General features: G+C 36.6%; 2 protein-coding genes across 16 annotated transcripts in view; one reads left to right on the top strand and one right to left on the bottom strand.

Moving 5' to 3' along the window:
* Positions 1 to 27,873, bottom strand: part of NELL2 (neural EGFL like 2) — a 601,925-nt gene that overhangs the window by 57,833 nt on the left and 516,219 nt on the right. The window lies entirely within an intron of this gene.
* The window catches only part of TMEM117 (transmembrane protein 117), a 522,112-nt gene that overhangs the window by 444,225 nt on the left and 50,014 nt on the right, over positions 1 to 27,873 (top strand). Inside the window, exon 7 of one of the 15 annotated variants that reach the window (XM_082422580.1) lies at positions 21,987 to 22,007. The exons of 13 other annotated variants lie outside the window; for them this stretch is intronic. In XM_082422580.1, coding sequence (XP_082278706.1) covers positions 21,987 to 21,992 — 6 coding nt within the window. In that variant the 3' untranslated portion in view covers positions 21,993 to 22,007. Of the gene's footprint in view, positions 1 to 12,836; positions 18,319 to 21,986; positions 22,008 to 27,873 lie in introns of those variants that run through there. One more of the 15 variants, XM_082422576.1, reaches the window with a different exon arrangement.

The raw sequence follows: 27,873 nt of genomic DNA, 5'->3' as shown, positions 1-27,873 counted from the left end.
CTCAACCACTGCACCACCAGGGAAGCCCAATTTCTTGTCATTTTAAACATTGTTTTCCAGTTGATTTTGTAGTTGTTCTTTGTTTTTTTCCTTTTGTGGTTTGATGGTTTTATTTTGTATTATGCTTAAGTTCCTTTCTTTTGCATTTTTGTGAATCTATTGTACATTTATGATTTGTGGTTACCCTGATTTTCAAGTATGTTAACCCATAAGTATATCTACTTGCTTTAGACTGATAGTCATGTGAGTTCAAACACATTCTCAAAGATCTATATTTTTTACTCCTTGCCCCTACATTTTGTGATTTTGATGTCCTATTTTATATCTTCATGTTTATCCTTTTGCTGTTAATTATAGTTATAATTGCTTTTACACAATTTTTTGATTGTTTTAATCTATGTATGACATTTAAGTGATCTTCAATCCGTTTTTTAAAAATGTATTTATTTATTTATTTTTGGCTGTGTTGGGTCTTCATTGTTGTGTGTGGGCTTTCTCTAGTTGCAGCAAGCGAGGGCTACTCTTCATTGCGGTGTGCAGGTTTCTCACTGCGGTGGCTTCTCTTGTTGCAGAGCACGGGCTCTAGGTGCGAGGGCTTCAGTAGTTGTGGCAAGCAGGCTCAGTAATTGTGGCTTGCGAGCTCTAGAGCACAGGCTCAGTAGTTGTGGCACATAGGCTTAGTTGCTCTGCCATATGCGGGATCTTCCTGGACCAGGGCTCAAACCCATGTCCCCTGCATTTGCAGGCGGATTCTTTTTTTTTTTAAAGATTTATTTTATTGATTGATTGATTGATTGCTATGTTGGGTCTTCGTTTCTGTTCTAGGGCTTTCTCTATTTGCGGCAAGCGGGGGCCACTCTTCATCGCAGTGCTCGGGCCTCTCACTATCGTGGCCTATCTTGTTGCAGAGCACAGGCTCCAGATGCGCAGGCTCAGTAGTTGCGGCTCACGGGTCTAGTTGCTCCGCGGCATGTGGGATCTTCCCAGACCAGGGCGTGAACCCGTGTCCCCTGCATTAGCAGGCAGATTCTCAACCACTGCGCCAACAGGGAAGCCCTTGCAGGCAGATTCTTAACCACTGCACCACCAGGGAAGTCCCTCAATCCTTTTATATATTTGCCTTTCCTATTGTCTTCTTCCCTTTCCTATAGATTCTTGCTTATTTTCTATTTCGAGAAGACCTTTCAATATTTCTTATAGGGTAGGTTTAGTATTGCTGTGTTCTTTTAGTTTTTGCTTGTCTGAGAAATTCTTAGTTTCTCCTTATATTCTAAATGATGTTATTGCTGGGTAGAGTATCCTAGGTTTCAAGTTTTTCCCTTTCAGGACCTTGAATATATCCTGCCACTCCCTTCTGGCCTGCAAAGTTTCTGTATAGAAATCAGCAAATAGCCTCATGGGGGCTCCCTGATAACTGACTTTTTGTTTTCTCTTGCTGCCTTTAGAATCCTTTCTCTTTTTTGCTTGTTTTTATTTATTTATTTTTTAACTTTTATTTTATACTAGAGCATAGTTGATTTACAATGTTGTGTTAGTTTCAGGTGTACAGCAAAGTGATTAAGTTATACATATATCTATTCTTTTTCAGATTCTTTTCCCATATAGGTTATTACAGAGTATTGAGTAGCATTCCCTGTGCTATGATGTAGGTTCTTGTTGTAGAATCCTCTATGTTTATTTTTTTTAATTAATTAATTTACTTATTTATTTTGGCTGTGTCGGGTCTTCACTGTGGCATGTGGGCTCCTCTTGTTGCGGCACATGGGCTTAGTTGCAGTGTGTGGGATCTTAGTTTCTCGACCAGGGATAGAACCCAGGCCCCCTGCATTGGGAGCATGGAGTCTTAACCACTGGACCACCAGGGAAGTCCCCTTTCTTTATCTTTTACTTTTGCCATTTTAATTATGATATGTCTTGGTGTGGGTCTGTTTGGGTTCATCTTGTTTGGGACAGTATGTGCTTCCTGTACCTAGAAGGAAGGAATTTTGTTAAGTTTTCAACCATAATTTCTTCAAATGCATTTTTGACCCTCTTTTCTCTTTCTTCTCCTTCTGGAGCCCCTATTATGCATAGATTGGCACGATTTATATTGTCCCACAGCTCTCATATGTTGCTTCCTTTTTTTCTAATTTGTCTTTCTGTCTGCTGTTCTGATTGGGTGATTTCCATTATTCTATCTTCCAGATCACTTATTCATCCTTCTGCATTATTTAGTCTGCTAGTCATTGATTTTAGCTCAATTTTTATCTTGGCAATTGAGTTATCTAATTTTTATTCATTCCTCTTTATAGTTTCTAGTTTCTTGTTACAGTGATCTGCATTTATCCATAATCTTCCTTAATTCCTTTAGCATTTTTATTACCTCCTTTTTAAAATTGGGGTCTAGTAGACTGGTGAGGTCTGTTTCACTCTTTGTTCTCTCAGGGAATTTCTCTTGTTCTTTTGATTGGGAGTAGTTCCTCTGCTTTTTACATTTTACGTAAGTTTCTCTGTCTCTGTGAGTTTAGGAGAAACAGTTATCTACTGTGGTCTTGAAGGACTGTTTTTAGGTGGGAGTATCCCTGTGTAGACTGTGTGAGTCCAATATTTTTGGTGTGAGGGGTGTTTTTGGTATGGATGCCAGCCATGTCTTTCCTCAGTGTGTGCTGGCTGTTATCCCCTTGTTAGGGGGTGTGACTTGTGTTGTGGTGACCAGAGCCTGCACTGGATGTTGGGCACTCTTTGTTCTGTGGCTGTCATAGCTCTGTTGGGGGTAGGATCAGCTCCCCAGTTGGAATAGAAGCTCCCAGATCTGGCTCCAAGCTTCAGTGTGAGGTAGGTGAGACTGGAGTGCTCCTGTGGGGAAAGGAATGGCTGAGTACTCTTCCACAGGGTCTGTCTGTGGGACGTGGAATTCTGTGATGCTGCCCATCACTTGGTGTGCAAACCAACAAAGTCTGCTGCTGCTGGACCTGCCCTCGGACCCGTCCCCACTGTGGTAGAGCTAATGACAGGCTCAGGTGTCAGCCCTACTCCATCCTGTGTGACATCACAAAGCCTACTGCCACTGGAGCCATGCCCGGTTGAGCACGCTGACAATGGGGTTCTAATGGCAGACCCATGCCCTGTCCTGTGTGCAGTGATATTGGGGCTCCTATAGTAGAACCACACCCCACCCTGTGCACATTAACAATGGAGGCTGGGGACCACACTTTAGGCCCTTCTGGCTGTCTCTGCGCAGCTAGACTGGGTCCTCTCCCAGGGACTGTCACTGGAGCCTGAGTTTCAGTGATTAGATACTGTGCATACCAGCAGCCCCATCCAGCTTTGGTTTCCAGCTGGGAAGTACAGCAACTGACAGCCATCAGTGCCCATCTCCCTCTGTCCTGATTGTGAGCAAGCCAGCACCCGCACACTCCTGTGAGCAGAATACAGTCCTCTCTAGCTCCCTATCTGTCCCAGGAGACCCCCCCAGCTGGCAATGGGGGTTCCCAGAGCAAGGGAACATTTCCTCTTTCACAGATCCCTCCCAGGGGTACAGGTCCTGTCCTGATGGTTTTTTTTTTTTTTTTTGGTCCTACCCAATGGTAAGGGAATCTTTCTTGCAGCTTTTGTTGTGTAAGAGATCTGCCAGTTTTCAGTTGCTTTTCTGTGAGAATTGTTCCACATGTAGATGTGTTTTCAATGTGTTTGTGGAGGAAAGTGAGCTCCACGTCCTTCTACTCCACCCTCTTGATCTCCACTCCTCATGTATTGACTTTTAAATTACAGAAACTTTACAAGTTTTTGAAAAAAATTGGAAAGCATAGAGCTGAATAAGGAAGAAATACAATTATTTATAATATAATATTCCAGATAAATTCATCATTATTTGTAGACTTTAGCTTATGATAATAATTACATTTTTTTTCTGAAAACAGAATCATCCTCTACATTATTATTGTTTTATAACCTGATTTTTCACTTCACAATGTCATTAAAATTTTCCACATTATTACATGTTCTTTCACAAAATTATTTTAATCAATGTATTATAATTTTAGCAGTGATGGTATTGACAGATTCTCTATTGTTAAACATTTGTTTCCATTTTATCACTATTTGTGGTGCTTCAATGAACATGACACAGTGAATATTTTCTTGAGATAAATTCCTACAAGTTGAATTACTAGGTAAAAAGGGTTGCATGTTATAATGACTTCTAATATGCTTGGCTTAATTTCCCTCTAGAGGTTGTTTTATTTATAATTCCCACAATAAGTGCTGGAAGGTGACCATCCCCCTCAACAGCAAAGAATATTGGATTTGTATTAATAGTTTCCAACTTGACTGGCAAAAAAGGAGTATTTCATTTTGATATACATTTCCTTAATTATACTTATCCATGATCATTTTAATTCAACTCTTTTAAAATTTGGATTTCTTTTTGAGTTTTAACAAGATAATACAGATCTGTACATTCTCCAACCACCTCAGGGGGCCTGGGGTAGCATAGCCAACTATAAACAAACAAAACCTTCTGTATCCCTCTGCAGTGAAACATGACCATCCACACTAAGTACGACATACAGAGACTATCAATACCCTCTCTTCTTAATGGGTTTTACCACCAAATAAGCTCAAGTCAGATTAAATTTTACTGCTGTATGAATGCTGGAAATATCTTTGTTTTCAGAGCTTTTCTACTTCGAAATTGAGTATAAAGGATGGTAGACAAGTAGTGAAGATGGTCATTTTTTTCCTTCTCTATTGTCTATTTATATTTATTCTTTTTATAAATTGGTTGTTCAGCTTTTTATTAGGATGCTTACTATTTTCCTCATGGGCTTATAATTGCTGTTTACACATTGAAGATCTTACTTCTTTTCCTGTTACATGTATCATAAATATTTGTCCTGAGTTTTGTTATTAAGATTGTTTGCAACAGCTGTTGTCAAGCTTGAGTCTACCCAAGAATCACCTAGCATGTCTGTGTGTGGTGAGGAGAAGCTGTGTATGTGTGCATGCATGTGTGTGTATGTGTATGCACATAAATGTTTGATGCAAATTCCTAAACACTGCTCATAGAAAATATGGTATAAAAGGTCAGGGTAGAATTCTGGAGTCTGAATCTTAGAAGGCCCAAATGTGATTCTGATACAGGTAATCAAAGACTCACATTTCGGTTTGTGGCTGAGTTTGTTCAATATGTAGCTGCTTTCAGTTTCGGTCTGGTGAAATTTATCAATCTTTTTCTCTGTGATTTCTGCCTTTTATGTTAAGCTGTGGGCACTGTGTTTCAAAAGAGACATTGACAAACTAGAGAACATGCCCAAAGGCCAACAACCAGGATGTTGAAGGAACCAGAATGGCAAAGGAATGATGGAGGGAATGAGATATTTAGCTTGAAGCATAGATTTGGGGAAGGAAAATGCTAGCTATCTTCCACTGTTAAGTGGAACAGAGCATGTAACCATTCTCTGCTGTACCAGAAGGCTGTACTAAGAGCAGTGTGTTGAAGTCCAGGGCATCAAATCCATCTTCCACTGTGAATTTCCATTTACAAAATGTCTTTCATCATGTCACTTCTCTGGAATCCTTTATGGCTTTTGTTGTCTCTAGGACAACACTCAGTGTCCTATGAGAGCCCTCACAATCCCAGACTCATCTGGCAGCCTCACCCCTTCCACACTCACCCAATGTGCTGCCCAAATGAGGCCTTGATGTTTCTTAAAATCTCAACAGGTTCATGAGTCTTTCCTCCTTCTCAAATCTGAGTTTCACAAGCTATCTGATCTGCTAACCCCCGTTCCCTCTGCCCTGAGCCAGATGTTGAGCTCTGGTCAGGCCATAATCCTTGGGAGTTCGTTTCTCACATGATCCTCTTTCTGGAATCTCACCACTGTGACCTTACCCAGAAAAGAAGTCATTGAAAAGCCCAAAGTTGTATTTATATGCATTTACATATATTAATATGTAGTTAATATTTTATAGGCTAGGTATTAGGGCTATGAAGATGAATAAAATACGTATCCTTTTTTCTAAGATTCTCAACATCTCAGAAAAGAAGAATTAAGGAAAATTAAATGGGAAAGTTTAGTGAATATTTAAAAATTGGAGAGGGCATCCCGACTATGTAATTCACATTTCAGCAGTTATCGAAATTCGAGTGATTTATAATGCATTCAGACATAAAACTATGTTTAAGAGAATAAATAAAAAAGAAAAGCATTAAATTTGCCTGATTTATATAGAGGACTAGCAGCATTGCGTTCTGAACCAAATGCATAATTTTTGCCGAGATGATTAAATGGAAGATGTTTATGCTTCTGTTGAAAATTTGATTGGCGTTATACAGCATGTTAACCGAAAGACATGCTCATTTTTACTTGCTTAGGAATCCCTATAATGCTCAATAAAGCGGCTGCATTTTTTGCATAACAAAAGGGAAAGTGCCTAGTTAATCACTGAATGTCTTGGGATAATGAGCCTGTTACACATTTTAGCATCTGTTACATTTATATTTTATTGTGGCCATTAATGGATATTTTTCCTTTCCACTGTATAGTAGAAATGTTTTTTTTTCTTATTGTCACACAGCAATTTGAAGTAGGAGTTGTAGTTTTTCTAGAAGCAAATTACTCAAGTATATTATTGTATTTGGAGTCACTCCTTTCAGATATCAGTGTGGTGTGCCACTGAAGTTCCGAGTCAGTAAGAACCCCGCAATTGCTAGGTCAGAAGCTCTCAATATTTTAATCCCATATCTCCACACTTCCAGAGTTGGCTAGTGAGCTGTCATGGAATGCCCATTAAGGAAAGCATTCCTCAACATTACACACAGTGACTTAAATGGCCAGACCCAAGCCCGAACTTCTGTGACAGATTACAAATGTGTTTTACTCTGTAGAGCAGTGAGCCAGCTAAGTAATTTCTAAATAGTAGACTTGTCATCCAAATGCAGTTTGACATTATCTCTAGTTGATCAAAAACCTGACCTTCTTCTCAAGGAATTAATAGCACTTTTATTCTTTGACTATAGAACATCTTGAGATTTGATACTAACTGTATTAGCTAAGGCTGATTCTCTTTGCAAGTTCCAAAGCAATGCAGCATGCACTATATTGTGAGCTCCTTGAAAGCATAAGACATCATATTTATCTTAGCATCACCACCATTTGGCCAGTGTGATGCATTAAGAGTTTCCATAAATATGTATTGAGTTGAATTAACTTCATTTGCCATGGATTATAAAAACTACGAAGAATTTCAGCACTATTAACACTCTCAGTTCTACTTAAGAGTTTGAAGCTTTAAGGAACAGTGATTTTATTCTGCCAGTAAGTAAATGACTCCATGAGAGAACTATTAGCTCTTATAGTTCATTCATTCAGTTACTTTTGGAAAACTATCATCCCAGACCAGATACAGCAGCAAATTCTAGCCAAGACAAAACAAATGTTAGAATTGATGTTATAATTTATAACTAAAAGATATCTTTGTTGGGATTTGGACCAATTTTTCCCAATCTTCACCTAAATTTTTTCTACCATTTCAACTCATTTGTTTCTAGAGAATTCTAGAATCTTCCTGCAGCAGAAAGATCTTCTCATTACCAGGGAGTTCAGAAACCATTAAAAAGCCTAGTGATATGAGGTAAAGGGAAAGTCAGAAATAGTTTTTAAAAGATACAGTATATAAACAAAGTCTCCAGTTGCATCAATAACGTCTTCTCTCAATGACTCTTGAAAGCAGGGTGAGTTGCTTAAGGAATTTAGGGAGCTGATATGATGTCAGAAATAAGAAAATACATCTTGATATCTCAAGACACAATTGTATTTCCAGAACCCTAGCTTCTGCAGATATGCCACAGGGGTCATTGAGGGGGAGTCAAAGGCCATAAAAGTGGTAGTGAATGGAAAAGGGATTATCCACCTTCAGAACACCTTCAGTTTTATTGCAGATTCCTATACAATGTCTCTCAGAGTTTCACTGTTCAAAATATTTTGGACACCACCCCTCTAGAACAATGGACAAAAGTAATTTTAAATTACTTATGAAGAAGTGTAAGGGTTTTGAAAAATCAAGCTGCCAACATACAGAATAGAAGCTTAGTAACGACAGGCATGAAAACATTGCTGAGTATGAACCAACACCATGCTGTGGCTGCAAATCAAAAAACAAACAAACAAAAAAACTTAATAGGAACTAAGGCTGTATTAAAAGAAATATGGAATTTAAAACACTGAAGGTGATAAATTCAGTTCTGGTCTGAACTGATCAGCCCAACTTATCCAGAACTGTGTTCAGAAAGATCACATAGAGATTGGTTCAAGATGGTGGAGTAGGAGGACATGCGCTCACTCCCTCTTGCGAGAGCACCAGAATCACAACTAACTGCTGAATGATCATCAAGAGGAAGACACTGGAACTCATCAACAGGAAGACACTGGAATGATAAAGGGATCAATGCAAGAAGAGGATATAACAATTATAAATATATATGCACCCAACATAGGAGCACCTCGATACATAAGGCAAATGCTAACAGCTATAAAAGAGGAACTCAACAGTAACACAGTAATAGTGGGGGACTTTAACACCTCACTTACACCAATGGACAGGTCATCCAGACAGAAAATTAATAAGGAAACACAAGCTTTAAATGACACAATAGACCAGATAGATTTAATTGATATTAATAGGACATTCTATCCGAAAACAGCAGATTACACTTTCTTCACACACGGAACATTCTCCAGGAAAGATCACATCTTGGGTCACAAATCAAACCTCAGTAAATTTAAGAAAATTGAAAACATATCAAGCATCTATTCTGACTACAATGCTATGAGATTAGAAATCAATTACAGGGAAAAAAACGTAAAAAACACAAACACGTGGAGACTAAACAATATGTTACTAAATAACCAAGAGACCACTGGAGAAATCAAAGAGAAAATCAAAAAATACCTAGAGACAAATGACAACAAAAAAACGATGATCCAAAACCTATGGGATGCAGCAAAAGCAGTTCTAAGAGGGAAGTTTATAGCAATACAGTCCTACCTCAAGAAACGAGAGAAGGCTCAAATAAACAATCTAACCTTACACCTAAAGGAACTAGAGAAAGAAGAACAAACAAAACTCAAAGTTAGTAGAAGGAAAGAAATCATAAAGATCAGAGCAGAAATGAATGAAACAGAAAGAAAGACAACAATAGCAAAGATCAATAAAACTAAAAGCTTGTTATTTGAGAAGATAAACAAAATGATAAACCTTTAGCCAGACTCATCAAAAAAAAAAAAAGAGGGAGAGGACTCAAATCAATAAAATTAAAAATGAAAAAAGTTACAACAGACACTGCAGAAATACAAAGCATCCTAATAGACTACTACAAGCAACTCTATGCCAATAAAATGGACAACCTGGAAGAAATGGACAAATTCTTAGAAATGTATAACCTTCCAACACTGAACCAGGAAGAAATAGAAAATATGAACAGACCAATCACAAGCAATGAAATTGAAACTGTGATTAAAAATCTTCCAACAAACAAAAGTTCAGGACCAGATGGCTTCACAGGTGAATTCTCTCAAACATTTAAAGAAGAGTTAAAACCCATCCTTCTCAAACTCTTCCAAAAAATTGTAGAGGAAGGAACACTCCCAAACTCATTTTATGAGGCCACCATCACCCTGATACCAAAACCAGACAAAGATACTACAAAAAAAGAAAATTACAGACCAGTATAGCTGATGAATATAGATGCAAAATGCCTCAACAAAACACTAGCAAACAGAATCCAACAACACATTAAAAGGATCATACGCTATGATCAAGTGAGATTTATCCCAGGGATGCAAGGATTCTTCAATATACGCAAATCAATCAATGTGATACACCATATTAACAAATTGAACAATAAAAACCATATTATCATCTCAATAGATGCAGAAAAAGCTTTCAACAAAATTCAACACCCATTTATGATAAAAAACTCTCCAGAAAGTGGGCATAGAGGGAACTTAACATAAGAAAGGCCATATATGACAAATCCACAGCAAACATCATTCTCAATGGTGAAATACTGAACGCATTTCCTCTAAGATCAGGAACAAGACAAGGATGCCCACTCTCACCACTATTATTCAACATAGTTTTGGAAGTCCGTGCCACGGCAATCAGAGAAGCAAAAGAAATAAAAGGAATCCAAATTGGAAAAGAAAAAGTAAAACTGTCACTGTTTGCAGATGACATGACACTATACATAGAGAATCCTAAAGATGCCACCAGAAAACTACTAGAGCTAATCAATGAATTTGGTAAAGTAGCAGGATACAAAATTAAGGCACAGAAATCTCTTGCATCCCTATACACTAAAAATGAAAGATCAGAAAGAGATATTAAGGAAACAATCCCATTCACCGTTGCAACAAAAAGAATAAAATACCTAGGAATAAAGCTACCCAAGGAGGTAAAAGACCTGTAGTCAGAAAACTATTAGACACTGATGAAAGAAATCAAAGATGGCACAGATGGAAAGATATACTATATTCTTGTATTGGAAAAGACAATATGGTACTGGCACAAAAGCAGAAATATAGATCAATGGAACAGGATATAAAGCTCAGAGATAAACCCACACACCTATGGTCAACTAATCTATGACAAAGGAGGCAAGGATATATAATGGAGAAAAGACAGTCTCTTCAGTAAGTGGTGCTGGGAAAACTTAACAGCTACATGTAAAAGAATGAAATTAGAACACTCCCTAACACCATACACAAAAATAAACTGAAAATGGATTAAAGACCTAAATGTAAAACAGTGACACTATAAAACTCTTAGAGGAAAACATAGGAAGAACACTCTTTGACATAAATCACAGCAAGATCTTTTTTGACCCACCTCCTAGTGTAATGCTAATAAAAACAAAAATAAACAAATGGGACCTAATGAAACTTAAAAGCTTTTGCACAGCAAAGGAAACTATAAACAAGACAAAAAGGCAACCCTTAGAATGGGAGAAAATATTTGCAAACAAATCAATGGACAACAGAGTAATCTCCAAAATATATAAGCAGCACATGCAGCTCAATATTAAAAAAACAAACAACCCAATCAAAAAATGGGCAGAAGACCTAAAAAGACATTTCTCCAAAGAAGACATACAGATGGCCAAGAGGCACACGAAAAGCTGCTCAACATCACTAATTATTAGAGAAACACAAATGAAAACTACAATGCAGTATCACCTCATACCAGTTAGAATGGGCATCATCAGAAAATCTACAAACAACAAATGCTGGAGAGGGTGTGGAGAAAAGGGAACCCTCATGCACTGTGGGTGGGAGTGTAAATTGATACAGTGACTATGGAGAACAGCATGGAGGTTCTTTAAAAAACTAAAAATAGAATTACCATATGGTCCAGCAATCCCACTAATGGGCATATACCCAGAGAAAACTAATTCAAAAAGATACATGTTCATTGCAGCACTACTTACAATAGCCACGTCATGGAAGCAACCTAAATGCCCATCGACAGATGAATGGATAAAGATGTGGTACATATATACAATGGAATATTACTCAGCCATAAAAAGGAATGAAATTGGGTCATTTGTAGAGACGTGGATGGACCTAGAGACTGTCATACAGAGTAAAGTCAGAAAGAGAAAAACAAATATCCTATATTAATGCATATATGTGGAATCTAGAAAAATGGTGCAGATGAACCAGTTTGCAAGGCAGAAATAGAGACACAGATGTAGAGAACAAATGTATGGACACCAAGGAGGGAAAGCAGGGGGGAGGGGGTGGGATGAACTGGGAGATTGTGATTGACATATATACACTAATATGTATAAAATAGATAACTAATAACAACCTGCTGTATAAAAAAATAAAATAAAATTCAAAGAAAAAAGAAAGATCCATGTAAAACTGGACCATTTTCAGAAGAAATTGTCCAGGATAGTGAAGATTACTACAAAATTTGGAAGAGAAAGTTTTCAATAGAAATAAGATAATTTTCTTAAAATACTAAGATGTTGATATAAGACAGAGATTTTGTCTTAAGGATAAAGTCCTTAACCTTATTAGGTGATGGAAATGAAGTTTTCAAAATTTAGATTGTGAGAAAAAGAGAAGTATGAAAGGTATGAGCCATAGCTTGGGTTTTTTGTTTTTGTTTTTTTTTTTTGTAATTTTTTATTGTGGTAAAATAATGATAACCTAAAATTGACCAACTTAACCATTTTTAAGTGTACAGCTCTGTGGCATGAAGTACATTCACACTGTTGTGCTTTTGACAAAGGCTCTCTCCTTGACCAGAGTCTAATCAGGCTCCTCTGAGTGCTCTTCTCCACTAGGCCTCCTCCTTGGGCCTTGTCCTCAAGCCTGCCTAGCCCAGTTGTAGCAAAAACCATAATAAATCAGCTTACAGTGACTGCCCAGCCTTGGATATCTGATCACCTGGTGTGCCTTCAGCAAGAATCCTGTTAAGGTGATTTAGTAATAATCCCCTACCCTTGATGTGTCCTTTTAGTAATTTTCCACCCAGGGACACCACCCCCACACCCCGCTTCCCCAGCCACTCCGCTCCTTCGATGTGAATTCCCAGCTGTCTCTACTGTGTTTAGAGTTGAGCCCAATCTCTCTCCCGTATTACAGTGGTCTTGACACCTATTGCAATAGTCGTGAATAAAGACTATTTTAACAGTGTCAGAATGATTTCTTACCATTTTAACAGTGTCGAAATGATTTTTTTCTAAACAAAATCATCGCCACCATCCATCTCCAGAATTTTTTCATGTTGAAAAACTGAAACTCTGTACTCGTTAAACAGTAACTCCTCATTCTCTCCTCCCCTAGGCCTTGGCAACCACGATGCTACATTCTGTCTCTATGAACTTGACTACTCCACGTATCTCATATAAGTAGAATCACATGGTATTATACCTTTTGTGACTGGCCATTTCACTTAACACAGTATCTTTAAGGTTTATTCATGTTGTAGCATGTGTCAGAATTTCCTTCCATTTTAAGACTGAATGGCAGGGCGGGGGGCGGGTGGTGGGATGAATTGGGAGATTGGGATTGACATATATACACTAATATGTATAAAATGGATAACTAATAAGAACCTGCTGTATAAAAAAATTAATTAATTTAATTTAATTTTTTAAAAAAGACTGAATAATATTACATTGCTTGGATATACCACATTTCGTTCATGCATTCATCCATCATGGACACTTGGGTTGCTTCTACCTTTTGGTTGTTGTGAATAGTGCTGCTGTGAACATGGGTGTACAAATATCTACTTGCGTCCCAGCTTTTAGTATTTTGTGTATATACTCACAAGTAGAATTGCCATATCATATTGTAATTCTAATTTAAATTTAATTCTAATTTTTTGAGGAATTGCCATACCATTTTCCATAGCAACTGCACCATTTTCCATTCCCACCAATAGTGCACAAGGGTTCCAATTTCCCACATCCTCTCAAACACTTGCTATTTTCTGGGGTTTTAAAAAAAATAATACCCATCCTAATGAATGTAAAGTGCTACCTCATTGTTGTTTTCATTTGCATTCCCTAATGATGAGCCATTCTTGTTTTTCTTTAAAATTACAAACTTTTTTGTATTTCTGAGTTATTTGGAGCCCTCTAACCTCCTAAGCTCCTATGTTGTAAGATAGCTCTGTCCAATAGAAATACAATGTGAACTATCTATGTAATTTTAAGTTTTCTAGTAGCCATATTTTAAAAAAGAAATGTATAAAATTAATTTTAATAATATATTTTAATACAATATATCTAGAAAACAATCATTTTACAATGTAATCAATATAAAAATTATTGGGATATTTTACATTCCTTTTTCATACTAAGTCATTAGTGTGTGGTTTCTGCTTATAGCATATCTCACTCAATTCTAACTGTCCCCATTTCAAATGCTCAGTAGCCACATGTGGCCAGTGGCTACCGTGTTGCACAGGTCTAAGCTCTTGATTCTAACTAAATACTCATTAAAGCTATGAAAAATTATAAGGCAAGAAAAACCAGTTATCAGTACATGATGTACAGAAATCCTTTGTACACGGGCCGCTTGTGGGTGGATGAGGACACACTGACGCCTCACCACCATCCACGCATTGAACACACGTGTACACAGACTCACACATGGAGGGAAATCTCCCTCTGGACAGCAGCGGCCAGAGAGTCTCTCCATTTTGTTATATTACTGTTAGGTGATAGTATTGTTTTCCACTATTTTACATTTTTAAAAAACTTACAGCATTTCAAATAAACTCTAAATTGTAAAACATGGTTCAGCTAGTCTGAACCACAAATGCTTTGATTGCCCTTTGAACCAATATATAAACAAAGTTTGGAATCACATCATTTATGAATTGGTCAGTTTCTGTAGAGAGGTGACTTCTTCAATATTTGATTTGTGGATCAAATAAAGGCCTTTTAATCAGCTCTAATATTTCCCCTATTGGCATGCTGATTTTAAGTTTTTCGTTTTCATTTTCTTTGTTCCAGCAGCCCATGAGTCACATAAGTGGTGCCATTCAAACTCCTTGATTATCTAAGTGCCTTTCTAATCTCTGCAGAAGCTAAGGCACTATCCTGTAAATAAGGCACCATGGGTGCCAAATCAGAAATTGTCACATGACATATTAGATTTTCCGAGATCATTGTCGGTTTTAATAACAATTACGTTTCATAAGCCAAGAGTCCCCTTTGGGGCCAACCCGTCACTAATAGCCATTAAGTTCTAGCCCATTTCACTGCTCCTCAGGGTTTCATATTTGTTTCATCTATATACAGCCTGCATGCCAAAAAGTTAAAGAGCTTTTAAACAATTAAGAAGGAACCTCTTGTCAATTTAAGCTTAACTGTTGACAGTTTGGATCACAGGGTAATTGTTCATGAATTAGTGATACAGTGAGGTTCATGGAAATTTAATGGACAGTATTGACTACCTTTCTAAGCTTCCTATAGAATTCAACATTTTTTACTACTCAGAGTATTGGATACCCCTTCTTATACACTGGATTGCTCCCTCCCTTCTAGAGAGTAGCTGCGTGGGGACTGAATCCCTGCCTGCTGCCACTCTTCTGTCCCTCAGGGCACCCAGCTCCACCATAATGCTCAGTGACACGTACCCATGGTCTGGCTGGACTGGCAAGGAAAATTTTCATTCTTACACCTTGGGCACAATGGTTTTACCTATGCTTCCAAAAATAAATTTAGCTCATTAAAGTAATATTTATTCAATAATTATGTGAGTGCCTACCAAGTGCCATCTCTGTGCTGGAGGCATAACGCTTATTAATTTATCACATAAATCAAGCACTGATTATTTTTCTCTTATGTGTGTGTAAACTGAGGCCCAGAGGAGACACACCCTGCATGGGTCACTTACCAGCCCTGGTGCACTGGATACATTATGGAACATCTCTGGGCTTCAGCTTCCCTTATTTATGCGATGAGATCAGTAATACTGCCATTAAGTGTTGCTGTAAGAAATAAATTATGTAATGCTTTATTTTATCCCTTTTCTTCTTTTCTTCACTTTGCAGAAATGGAATAAGTTTGTACAGAGCATTTCACTTCTTATCAGAAGTGGAAAAAATATCTCCTCATTTAGACTAATGAAGCCAGTCTTTCACTGCATTATACCAGATTGTTCTGTATCAGACAAAGAACTGGGCCAAATGAAACAAAAACTAAATCTGCTTATTTAAGGCTACCTTTGAATGTTTTGTAATAATATGACCACTGGTGAAACTGTTCTGTATATCCCTGTTGTAGTCTAAGTTAAAAATTATGACCCCAGCATAATTAATATGTAAGTTCTCTAGCACTAATATAATCCTAAGACTTTTTTTAGGCAGTATCAGCTTACATCTGGAGGCTTATAAAAACAAAATTAAACTATACACACACACACACACACACACACACACACACACTGACACACACACACGCAAATGTAGAATTGTATCACTATGGAAATACTGATATTCAATTTATATTGAATACTGATATTTCTAGTCAAACATCTGAGTGTGTGTATACACAGTTTTAACTAATACCAGAGGATTTTAAATATCTGTAACTTTAAAATACCTTTAAAATAATTTTATATAAAGCTATACCTCTTCAGTTGAAACAGATACTGATAGATTTAAAATAGGTCTTCGTATGTTGACAGTTTTTTATCACGTTATATATTTTTATTACAATTGATGAGTGATAGATTACTAGAGTGTTTCTTAATATTTTCAAACCAATAAACAACAATTGTGTTGTCAAAAACAACTCAAACAATTTGCACATCTCTCACCTCTCTGAGACTGTGTTGTTCTTACTGGAAGTGTCTTTGATCAACCACTCCCAAGTTTCTTGCTTCAGACTGCAGGGTATAAATGTCATTTGTTTGATAAGTACTTATTAAATGCCAACAATATTCCATGCCCTGGGCATAAAATGTGGTGGATAAAAATGGTATTGCCCTTTTGGAACCTGGAATCTAGTGGCAGAAGCAGATATTAATCAATGAAGTATAGAAATAAATATGAAAATACAAGCTGTGGTGATTTTTCTTATGGAAAAGTACAAAGAGATATGAGAATATTGAAAAGGGGGGACATGGCATGGTCTGCAGAGCTTGATTACAGATCACTTCTCTGACCAATCAACTAGGTAAAGAAGGTGATGAAGGGAAAGACATTGGGCTTTGGATGGATATAAGCTTGAGTTTCAAATATGTCTTCTTTGTCCTGACGTAAGTTGCTTATTTGAAATCTCAGTTTTCTCATTTATAAAAGGACTTTATTGTATTTACCTCAACACAGTTCTTAAAGACTGTAAAACAGATTTGTTAGTGGCTGGCAAATAATGTGCATTTAGTAAATGATAGTGTCCTATCTCTCCATTGCTCCTTTGATGACAAACTTTTTCTTAATGTCTAATAAGGTAGCATTCTTCTTCTTAAGTATTATTACAGATTCTATCCAAGTCAAAGACAAGTAATTACACAATTGTATTGTACCTGCAGTAAATACTGGAATTCAATATAGGACATTTTATTTCAAGTCAAATGTTTGACCAGGAGTGTAATTAAGGGAATGGATTCATCGACTTTAGGAAAATAGCATGCATTATGCATATCATTAGCTTGACTGAGTAAAACCTTGTGTCTTAATGGAAAACCCACCAAACTAAGAGTTAGGAGAACATGATTGTAAATGAGATGCTTGAAAAGTCAGGGTGCAGCTCTGGGTCTCAGACCAATTTCAAATCCCTTTTAGCTCAATCATCTTGGGAAGCTGAAAAATTAAATTAGTGCCCATTTCACATGGTTGATTCATATTCTTTCTGGGATTCTTAGCTTGAGGGTCACCTCCTCTGAGAAACCTGCTCTGACTACCGAAGGTTTGGGCTATGGTCACTCCCCTAGGCTCCCTTAAAAGAAGAATCTGGCTACTATTTACTGAATCTGTGTGCATAGGACTGACTCTTCCCCACACTATGCTCTCCATGAGGAGGTGAACAGTGCCCGCCTCACGCCTCAGCTCTTGGTACAGTGCCCAACACTTAATAGGCACCATGCTGCTGAGACAATATTTGGTGCATCATCTAAGTCAGAAAAAAGATCACCAGTTATGTGCTCAGCACCACAAAAATGTTCTGAAAAACCATATAGGCTGAACTTTCACCTTAAGGAGATTATAGTTAAGTGAGCAGTGCAAGACTAAAACACATCACAGATGTAGAGAATAAACTTATGGTTACCAAGGGGTGGGGGGGTGGTGAATGGGGAGATTGGGCTTGACATATATACACTACTATGTTTAAAATAGGTAACTAATGAGAACCTACTGTATAGCACAGGGAACTCTACTCAATAATCTGTGGTGACCAAAATGGGAAGGAAATCTAAAAGAGTGGATATAGGTATATGTATAACTGATTCACTTTGCTGTACAGTAGAAACTAACACAACATTGTAAAGCAACTATACTCCAATTAAAAGAAAAAAAGACTAAAACACAAACAAACAAAAATCAGACAATATAAGAATGGCATCACTGGACTTCCCTAGTGGTGCAGTGGCTAAGAATCCACCTGCCAATGCAGGGGACATGGGTTCGATCCCTGGTCTGGGAAGATCCCACATGCTGTGGAGCAACTAAGCCTGTGCACCACAACTACTGAGCCGGCACTCTAGAGCCTGAGAGCCACAACTACTGAGCCCGTGTGCCAAAACTACTGAAGCCCGTGCACCTACAGCCTGTGCTCTGCAACAAGAGAAGCCACCCAATGAGAAACCCGCACACCGCAACGAAGAGTATCCCCTGCTCACCGCAACTAGAGAAAGCCCGCACACAGCAACGAAGACTGAACACAGCCAGCCAAAAATAAATAAATAAATAAATAAATTTATTTAAAAAAAAAAAGGAAGGGCATCATAAAATGAGGTATGCATCATAAATTCTTCATGGGGTCCAATGATGGTCATGGAAAAGATGGGGTTTTGAAGACTGGAAGAGAATTCACTAAGTAGAAAAGGAATGGACAGGCCATGACTGAAATATGAAACAGTGTGTCAGTCAGGGCTGAAAAGAGCAGCGGGATCCATGGTAGTTAGTGGTGGGAACTGAAGCCAGAAGTCAGGCTGCAGAAGGTCTTGTATATCAAGAGGAGCCATTTACAATTTTCAGAAGTTTCACACACATGATTTCATATAATCCCATAGTAACCCTTGTTTTTAATCCTCTACTCTTACATTGTTCCTCCCTCCTTCCCTCTCCCCACCGGTAACCATTAGTTTGTTCTCTATACCTGTGAGTCTGCTTCTTTTTTGCTTTATTCACTAGTTTGTTGTATTTTTTAGATGCAACATACAGTATTTGTCTTTCTCTGTCTGACTTATTTCACTTAGCACAATGCCCTCCAAGTCCATCCATGTTCCTGCAAATGGCAAAATTTCCTTCTTCTTTATGGCTGAGTAGTATTCCATTGTGTATGTGTGTGTGTGTGTGTGTATATATATATATATATATATATATACACACACACACCCCATATCTTCTTTATCCATTCATCTGTTGATGAACACTTAGGGGCTTCCATACTTTAGCAATTATAAATAACGCTGCTATGAACATTGAGGTTCATGTATCTTTTCCAATTAGTTTTTCTGTTTTTTTCAGATATATACCCAGCAATGGAATTGCTGGGTCATATGGAAATTCTATTTTTAGTTTTTTGAGGAACCTCCATACTGTTTTCCACAGTGGCTGAACCAATTTACATTCCCACCAACAGTATAGGAGGGTTCCCTTTTCTCCACATCCTTGCCAATATTTGTTTTTTGTGTTCTTTTGATGATAGCCATAGTGACGGGTGTGAAGTGATATATTGTTGTGGTTTTGATTTGCATTTCACTGATGATTAGTGATGTTGAGCATCTTTTCATGTGCCGAGAATTTAAAGAATCTTTTGTTAAAAAAAAAAAAAACTAATAAAGGCAAGTTAGGAGAAGGATGAGAAAGAAAGTAATCATGCAAATAGTAAGACTGAGTCAATTGTATTTAAGAAACACAACTTATCTTTCTTATTTAGAAAAGATTTTGGCCTAGAATTAAGTAGGTGAGCATTTCCTCTTTAAAGTAGAGCATGGGAATAAAAGAAGAAAATGATTAGGAATGCAAAGAGTTAAGGGATAGAAGGAAAAAAAAGAAAACACCCAACTGATTCAGAATTCATACCAGCTTTGGCACAGACTTCGTCTTTTTTTTTTTTTTTTAACTTTACATTTAGCTGTGTTTAAACATTTTAATAATGAAAAAAAATCAAGAGGAGTGTGCACTTGATGGGTTTGGAAATGTGGGCCCCTGATGGCATTGAACATGAAACTAACATGCTCATAATAAAGTTTCTAGAAATTTAGGATAGATTTTTAGGATAGAAGTAAGTCTAAAAGAAGGAAGGGTCTGAACAAAGTCATTTTAAAATAATATTTTATATTTAAATAATGTCCTGAACATCTAACTCATGCCCATTTCTTTTATCTCATTGATCATCATAGCAGTTCAACCAGGTAGGGCAGCATTTACAGAGGAAGAACAGATGCTCAGAGAGGTTAAGTAACATGTTCAGGGTCATCTAGGTAATTAATGGCAGAGTCAGGATTAAAAGGAAGAATTCCTGAATTTCAAATCTATATCATTAAAGTTATAACTAAAATTTATCTAATGGTAGCAATGCTATAGTTCCGTTTTTTAGTATATATTGTCTAAAGACATTTTAACCATAATCTTGGTGAAAACATGTAGAGATTTTTGTTGGTGAGGCTTTTTTGCTTTTAGGTTAAAAACATATGCATGTTTGTAAACCCACAAAACAGCACCGAAGAACATTAGTCAGATTTTGCTGGATAAACCCAAATTTATAATACTTACATTTAATAATATTCAAATAGTAATATATGTTACTTTAGTTTACATACAAAAAGCCAGAAACAATTCTTGCCATTAAAACCACATAGACTTTACACTACAGTTTTAAAGGGAAAATACTTTAAGTATAAGAAATAAAACAAGAAATTAGTATTTACTACAGAGGCTGCTTTTTCCTGTAGAAGAGACATGATATGTGTTCTATAAATAGAGTGAATTTAGGACATGGCAATCAACACGTTTAACGTAATTTCTTGAGTTCTGTTAGCTGATTCATACCCTTTGGCCAGAGAACAATGCATGTGACCATTTACTGCTGAATGCTTTAGGGGCGTCTGTGTAGTATTTGTGCTAAAGAAGACAGATTCTAGAGTCAGATTTGCTGTGGTACAAACCCTGATCCCCCATTTACTAATCTGTGTTTTTGTGCAAGTTTCTTAACCTCTGTAAGTCTTATTGTCTTTGTCTATAAAATGTGGATAATAGTAATAGTAAATTTTATCTATGAGTCCTTTAAAATAGGATAGGAATAAATAAATGAATTGATGGTAAGGAATAAAAAGGTCTCATGCAAGCAAAACCACTGCTATGCATATATTTTATACATAGGTACAGACATACATATATTCCCTATTTGCCATGAACTACTAATTTGTATTCTAGGACATGTCTATTCCATTCAATTGTCTAACCATTCGCTCCAGAAGTGTCAGCGTTAGGTTTGCAGGAAAATGGAATGGAAGCTTTTATGACATTTTACTGATTTTTAATGATCTGTGGTGATTAATGAAGCTTTATTGGAAACCAGAAAAAAATAATTCCTGTATTCCTGGTTTTATGTTTTAAAGCAATCCATTAGGCATTGGAAAAGTGCCTGAAAGTTATATTTTAAAGGCTTTTCTTTTTAAACCAAAGCTTTTTCTTTTTCCCAATAAGGTCTATATGTAAAACATGATATCAGTCACAGGGTAAGTACATGTTGCTGGTAAGAGTACTTACTTATGACTGTATTTTATAAATGTTTAAATCTAGATTTTTCTTCCTTGCCCTTCCTCCCCTCTCATGCTGCACTCTACATCTGTTACAAAATTATTCATTCAAAACAACTTGAATAAACTTCATCAACAAGACCTGCTGTTGGCTAGAGCAGTTCTTGCACACCCAGAAACTGAAGCTGCTGACAGGGCTAGTGCTATGAATTTAAACATGTGAGAAGCAAGACTGATCTTTTAAATATTATTTGAAACTCAATGCCTTCAGTAACTGATATTCCTTTCTGCTGTGTGTGATAGCCTTTGTGGTTGCTGAAACTTGTAGAAAATATCTGGTGGCATCTAGTAAGGTAAGAATGTAGCAGAGCTGCTGTGAGGGGATAAAGAGGTCCAAGGAGATGGAGGGGTGATCCCAGCTCTGGTCAATCATGCCTTCCATCCTTCAGAGACATCCTCTGCTATGGACTGAAAACCCAACTCCAAAGGAGTTCCAAAGGACCAAATCATATATTTGTCTGAAAAGAAAAATTATGTATCTTCTGAGAGAGATGAAGACAACCAGCCTTGCAAGAGATCCTTAGGAGTCAGAGTCACAGCATGCAAGCCGTTCTAACACGCACATTTTCACATCTAAATGCATCTCAAAAGTCAGTGAATAAATTTAATGCATTAATTCTACATTATTTTCATTCAAAAAATTTTTATTAAATTAATTGTTAGTGTATCTTACAATAGACTTTAAATATTCACTATATATATAAATATATTTATTTCATTTATTATATATATATACTTGATATACACACATATATATTCAAAATATTTTGGCATTAAATGAATTAAGAAATGCAAAATATTTACTTTGTGAAAAATTGTATAAATCAAATGTTGATGAAAATATGTACAGTCTAACCATATTTCATTCCTTTGCAAACCACAGAACAGAGAAAGCAGCAGTGAATGATTAAGAACCACTAATCTATGGTGGGGAAATACTGATAAGATTTAAAGTAGAAGGAAAAGCACAGTTGATTTTTGATTTTATTTTTTTCCATTACTCTAGAGGGAGGATCAAAAAAGATCTTGCTGTGATTTATGTCAAAGAGTGTTCTTCCTGTTTTCCTCTAAGAGTTTTATAGTGTCTGGCCTTACATTTAGATCTTTAATCCATTTTGAGTTTATTTTTGTGTATGGTGTTAGGGAGTGTTCTAATTTCAGTCTTTTACATGTAGCTGTCCAGTTTTCCCAGCACCACATTTTGAAGAGACTGTCTTTTCTCCATTGTATATACTTGCCTCCTTTGTCATAGATTAGTTGACCACAGGTGCATGGGTTTATCTCTGGGCTTTCTATCCTGTTCCATTGATCTGTATTTCTGTTTTTGTGCCACTACCATACTGTCTTGATTACTATAACTTTGTAGTATAGTCTGAAGTCAGGGAGTCTGATTCCTCCAGCTCCGTTTTTTTCCCTCAAGACTGCTTTGGCTATTCGGGGTCTTTTGTGTCTCCATACAAATTGTAAGATTTTTTGTTCTAGTTGTGTAAAAAATGCCATTGGTAATTTAATAGGGATTGCATTGACTCTGTAGATTGCTTTGGGTAGTATAGCCATTTTCACAATATCGATTCTTCCAATCCAAGAACATGGTATATCTCTCTATCTGTTTGTATCATCTTGAATTTCTTTCATCAGTGTCTTATAGTTTTCTGCATACAGGTCTTTTGTCTCCCTAGGTAGGTTTTTTCCTAGGTATTTTATTCTTTTCATTGCAATGGTAAATGGGAGTGTTTCCTTAATTTCTCTTTCAGATTTTTCATCATTAGTGTATAGTAATGCAAGAGATTTCTGTGCATTAATTTTGTATCCTGCAACTTTACGAAATTCATTGATTACCTCTAGTTGTTTTCTGGTGGCATCTTTAGGATTCTCTATGTATAGTATCATGTCATCTTCAAACAGTGACAGTTTTAATTCTTCTTTTCCAATTTGTATTCCTTTTATTTCTTTTCCTTCTCTGATTGCTGTGGCTAGGACTTCCAAAACTATGTTGAATAATAGTGGTGAGAGTGAACATCCTTGTCTTGTTCCTGATCTGAGAGGAAATGCTTTCAGTTTTTAACCATTGAGAGTGATGTTCACTGTGGGTTTGTCATATATGGCCTTTATTATATTGAGGTAGGTTCCCTCTGTGCCCACTTTCTGGAGAGTTTTTATCATAAATGGGTGTTGAATTTTGTCAAAAGCTTTTTCTGCATCTATTGAGATGATCATATGGTTTTTATTCTTCAGTTTGTTAATATGGTGTATCACATTGATTGATTTATGTATAGTGAAGAATCCTTGCATCCCTGGGATAAATCTCACTTGATCATAGTGTATGATGCTTTTAATGTGTTGTTGGATTCTGTTTGCTAGTATTTTGTTGAGGATTTTTGCATCTATATTCATGAGTGATATTGGTCTGTAATTTTCTTTTTCTGTATTATCTTTGTCTGGTTTTGGTTTGAGGGTGATGGTGGCCTCGTAGAATGAGTTTGGGAGTGTTCCTTTCTCTGCAATTTTTTGGAAGAGTTTGAGAAGGATGGGTGTTAGCTCTTCTCTAAATGTTTGATAGAATTCACCTGTGAAGCCATCTGGTCCTGGACTTTTGTTTGTTGGAAGATTTTTAATCACAGTTTCAATTTCATTGCTTGTGATTGGTCTGTTCATATTTTCTATTTCTTCCTGGTTCAGTCTTGGAAGATTATACCTTTCTAAGTGATTTTTGATTTTAAGGGATATTATAAGTGTTACATTAGTACTAAAGTTTTCAGAAATTTGTTTTTAAAATATTTTTATAAGAAATATTTTTTAAAATTTATTGAAATAATTATTTCTTAAAAACAGATCTTGACCTTCTAGGAAATTGATGAATTATTTGAGAAATTTAACACAGTGTCCTGATCTAAATTAAGGTGAAGAAACATGGAATAAGTTTGAGCATAATTTGGTGGATTCAGAACTGATTGAAGATAAAAATATATTAATTAAAAAAAATCAGTGTCAGTCTTTAATGTGATTTCTAAAGGTCTGCAGCAGGCATTTATTTTTAGTCCTCTCCTATTTAAATTCTTTCTTTTTAAGAACATTATATAAATTGTATTCTGGTCAAATTTACAGATGAAACAAAGATGAAAGATATAGATAATATATTGGATTATAAAACTCTAGACCAAATCTAAGAAGATGCAGTTTAACAGAAATAAAGTGTGACTTCTATCCTTTAAACACACACATGTGCACGTGCGTGCACACACACACACAGATGAAAAAGATGGTGGAAAATAGTCTTTAAAGTAACATGTATAAAATATTTTTTAAAACAGTGGTTGAAGAGTGGATGTTTATTGACTATAAATTGGCTTTCAAAGCCGGAAACTAAAGGAACCAAGGAGGAAAAAAACCCATAAAATTATAAATGAGAAGACTAAATAACCATGAATATAGAGGAAATTAAAGGAATAATTTCAAAAGCATTATGCAAATATATTTGTACCTGTGTACACAGGCACACACAATTTCAAAAGCCAGCAACATACTTAGTGGTTAAATATTAGAACTCTCAATACATTTCCTTTCAACTTAGGAACAAGATAAGGATGTTCTCTCATTAGAGTTGGTTGGCAGAAACCAGAAGGCATTCTAGCTAGTTTAAGTAAATATGGTCACATGGCAGAACTGATTATGAAATTGTTGGAAGAGTTTGTGGAGCAGGCTCTAGGCTTAGCTTCCAAGTGTGTCTCCCAGAATGCCAGTCTAGAACTGGCCTGCCAAGAGAGCTGCTCTCACTGTCATGATTATGAAGTGGGGAAATCTGGCAGCCACTACCCCAATGGTTGGCTCTGTGACCACACCATCTCAGGTATGACCTATGGCAGCAAAATGAATGCCCTGCTCACTACCTCTCAATACCTACAAAAGTAGCGATTAGACAAGGATCTCTGTATGGTTGAGAAAACCTCAAAACCTCTATGACGGTGCTCCTGGTTTGCAGAATCAGCAGACCAGAAGCTCAGCCCAGTTTGCCTTACATCCACCCTCCATATCCCATGAGGAGACATCGTCTCCTTCTCAATGTGAGACAGATTACAGGTAGAATCCAAGCTTGAAGTGACCCTGGGAAATAGTGTCTTAGTTTCCTAGCCTTTAGCAAGTGATAAGTCATTTTAACAGGAAAATGAAACAGCCGTGATTGAAATGATCTAAAACATCTGCCACATTACTACCCCATTGCTCTGGAAGTAGTAGCCAATGAAATTTAAAAAGAGAAAGAAAGCAGAAGTATAAAGTAAGAAGCAGAATTATCATGTTTTTAGTTAATATGGACATATACTCAAAAAACCAAGGGAATCAGCACAAACACTATTAGAAAGTTTTCAGAAAGATATTTGGTTTTAAAATTAATATATAGAAATCAAATAGCTTTTCTATAATCAGTAACCACTTAGACAATACAATGAAAGAAGTTATCCCATTTATAAGCACAACCACAACAACAAAACGTATATCAGCTCCCATAAAGTTAATAAAAATGTGTAAGTTTTATGTGAAGAAGGCCTTGAAAATTCCTGCTAGAGTATATAAGAAAAAACACATGTAAAAACATGCTTTGCTTTGAATAGCAAGATTCAATATTACCAGTATTTTAATTTTCCTTAATCATATGTAAGATATATATATGTATAATATATGTATTATAATATATATTCCCAAGTCAACAAGACTTTTTTTGAACCTGACAATTCCACATTTAAAATGAAAAAATACGTATGCAAAATTAGCCATGAATATCTGAGCCAGATATTAAAATATATCATGAAGCCATAACTAAAATCATTTCTGCATTAGGAAAGAAATAGAAGTTCACTGGATTAGGGTAGAGATTTAGAACACATCTAAAATACATTTAGAAATAATTTAATGTAAAATGAAGGTGATATTTCATATCAGTGGGGAAAAGATAGATTATTCAATAACTCCTGAGACAACGGGCTAGGTATTTGGAAAAAAAATAAAGTTGGATCTCAACCTAAATCGTTAACAGCAAAATCACTTCTAGATGAAACAAATATATTAAGGTGAAAAATTAGTAAAAACTATGAAGAGATAGTTGATAAATATAAATGGGTAATAACCATTAAAGGAGGTTCAACCTCACTCATAACTTAAGAAACACCAATCAAAGTAAAGATGTATCATTTTTTAGCTATCAGATCTGAAGGCCATAGGATTGCATTTGTAAACACTGTGATCTGGCTGTGCTTTCTACTTTTCTGGAAAGGTTAGCCAGCATTACCACAGTTCAGTTTTAGAATGTCTGGGGAGCCTGCCTACTCACTTTTTAGCCAGTTTCCAGCTATAAGAGGTCCTTTCCTGTTAAAAACATATGAAGCTTGGGGAAGAAACATCTCATCCTCTTATCGCTAACCATCTAACTACTTAGCTGTGCATGTAAAGAATTTGTTTTCTCAAGAGATACCACATAGTTGCCTTTGGTGGGGAGGTGGGGAGGCGTGGGCTAGAGGCCTTGGAGGAGGGGGAGACTAGTTTTGAATTAGTGGCATCTATATGCCTATAGGCATGTTGGAATTTCTGACCACATGAACATTTTCATATTTTAAAAGCGCCATAGCATCTAGAATAGGGTTGGTGTTTGTCATGCTCTGTCCTGAGGGGGTGAACTGGGCTAGGATTGGGTTCAGATGTAGACACTACCCTCTAAGATTGGTCTGTGAACCAGCCAGAACGTTTTAGGAAAAGCAACCGTGACATAAGGGAATTTGCAGTCATGCCAGAACAAGCATCCGGATGTGTCATGTAGTTGGATGAGGAACTGGCATAGAAATTAGAGCAGTGTTCATGAAAGAGAGTGTGGAAAAGGCAGGAAAACATGTTGGCTGTGGGCTCAAGGGATATGATGGCATCAGGGAGGATATTAAAGGAAACAATTTTGGATTGATGAAAGAAGAGAATGCTAAGCAGTGAGGCTCTCCAAGGAGGCTGCCATGTTCGGTAGTGAGTTCTCCCATTGTGAGAACTGTTCAGAACTGAGCCTCCTGTCAATCAGGTAAGGGGAGCAAGAGAGATAGAAATCAAACTCGGGATTCTACAGACTCACAGACGTAGAGAACAGACTCATGGCTGCCAAGGGGGAGAGGGGTTTGCGGAGGGATGGATTGGGAGTTTGGGGATAGCAGATGCAAACTATTATGTACAGAATGGATAAACAGCAAGGTCCTACTGTATAGTACAGGGAACTAACTATATTCAGTATCCTGTGATAAACCATAATAGAAACGAATATGAAAAAGAATGTGTATATATATATATATATATATATATATATATATATATATATAATGTCTGAATCACTTTGCTGTACAGCAGACAT

The sequence above is a fragment of the Balaenoptera physalus genome (assembly GCF_965194825.1).
Source record: "Balaenoptera physalus genome assembly, chromosome: 13".
NCBI lineage: Eukaryota > Metazoa > Chordata > Mammalia > Artiodactyla > Balaenopteridae > Balaenoptera > Balaenoptera physalus.
Note: the sequence above shows the minus strand (reverse complement) of the source record. Positions and strands in the feature narration are given on the sequence as shown.